We start from the raw sequence: 1,448 nt of genomic DNA, 5'->3' as shown, positions 1-1,448 counted from the left end.
CATGGTTACTTCACGACTAACAAATGGTTTCATTAGCTTTGTCTCTTAGATACAACACTTGCTCGCAGTTTTAAAACATCATGTCTCAAAAACATCGCATGTAGATAGTAGGGATGACACGTATCGATTTACGTTTATTTCCTGCGAAGAAACCGACTTTAAAGTTACACCTAGAAAAGAATCTTTCGCAATCACATCAGTCACTAATGCTAAAAAAGTGTATGTGAATAATAATGTAGTGACAATACATAATAATATTGTTATTCTTCTACTACTTTCTGCTAATTGTGTTTAACTCCAAAAACCGAAGAAAAGCAAAATGCGAAAAAGATGGTGGTTGTGCCGTGCCACGGACTTTCAATCCTTAATGTGTCCCTGCTTCACCTTATGTCGCATTTTCGGACTATTTCCGTACAAGATCAATGCTTCGACTTTCGAGGCTTCGAAACCGCGCTACATCCTGTCATCCGTCATTATCTTCGTTTGCTGCGTTATGAACTTCATATTAATTCACAGTATTATTACTTCAAAAACAATGTTTCGAGACGTGACCTGGAATGTAAACATTGTTATTTACTATTCACTCAGCACTTTCATAGTAATTGCAACGCACGTCTTAAGTGGTCCTCGAATGCGTTTGTTGCAGACAATATGGGAGATCTCTTCGAATTTACCCCCGGAATCGTACCAAAAGTTGTCCAGATTGATTCACGTCAAGGACATATTGAGTATTATCTTCAGACTTGTACAATTATACATCTATTTTTCGAAAAAACTAGAGAAATCAATTAGCTATTTTTCTGTCCTAATTGGGGTGTTCACAACATATTTCGCCTTACTGTTATTACAAATAATTATGATGTACATAAATTGTGTTTGTATATTGAAAGCCTGCTTCAAGGAAATCAACGATAATCTGATGCATATGCAACGGCATATGATAAACAATATGAAGCCATCTGTCTCCAGATTTATTTACTGCAAGCAGAGAAATCAAATTTTGCTGACAGAACTGAAAACTCTAAAGAAGAGGCATCTGATGATTAGTGACGCAGTACAAACGCTGAATATAATCTTCAGTCTACAACTCCTTGTTACTGTAGTTATGTGTTTTTCAGTAATCACCTTTGAATTGTACTTCTATGCATTGCGCTGGCAAGATGGAACGTTCATTATTAGTTTGGATAGAAATTTTCTTGATTTGCTTACAATGACCATAATATATAATGTTTTGAAAATAACGCTACTTGTGTGGGTCTGCGAGACGAGTAAAAACCAGGCTCAAGAGATTCGTACCACTATTCACGATTTACTAAACAGCACCAGTGATAAGAAAATAAAATACGAGGTAGTAAAGTTTTTTGTAATTTCATCAATATATTTCTCAAAATGTATTGTATATATGCTACGTAATATTTTTAAATAATTAATTTATTAAAGTATAATTA

General features: G+C 34.5%; 1 protein-coding gene across 1 annotated transcript; it reads left to right on the top strand.

Moving 5' to 3' along the window:
- Nucleotides 1-651: 651 nt before the first annotated feature.
- Nucleotides 652-1,348, top strand: LOC105460900 (the record flags this gene model as incomplete). Its single annotated transcript, XM_011707390.1, has 2 exons — nucleotides 652-745; nucleotides 891-1,348. Coding segments are annotated over exons 1-2 (552 nt in total), but the record flags the coding sequence as incomplete, so codon positions are not given.
- Between the last annotated feature and the right edge of the window lie 100 nt (nucleotides 1,349-1,448).

The sequence above is a fragment of the Wasmannia auropunctata genome, unplaced genomic scaffold (assembly GCF_000956235.1).
Source record: "Wasmannia auropunctata unplaced genomic scaffold, wasmannia.A_1.0 LD313883.1, whole genome shotgun sequence".
Taxonomy (NCBI): Eukaryota; Metazoa; Arthropoda; class Insecta; order Hymenoptera; family Formicidae; genus Wasmannia; species Wasmannia auropunctata.
Note: the sequence above shows the minus strand (reverse complement) of the source record. Positions and strands in the feature narration are given on the sequence as shown.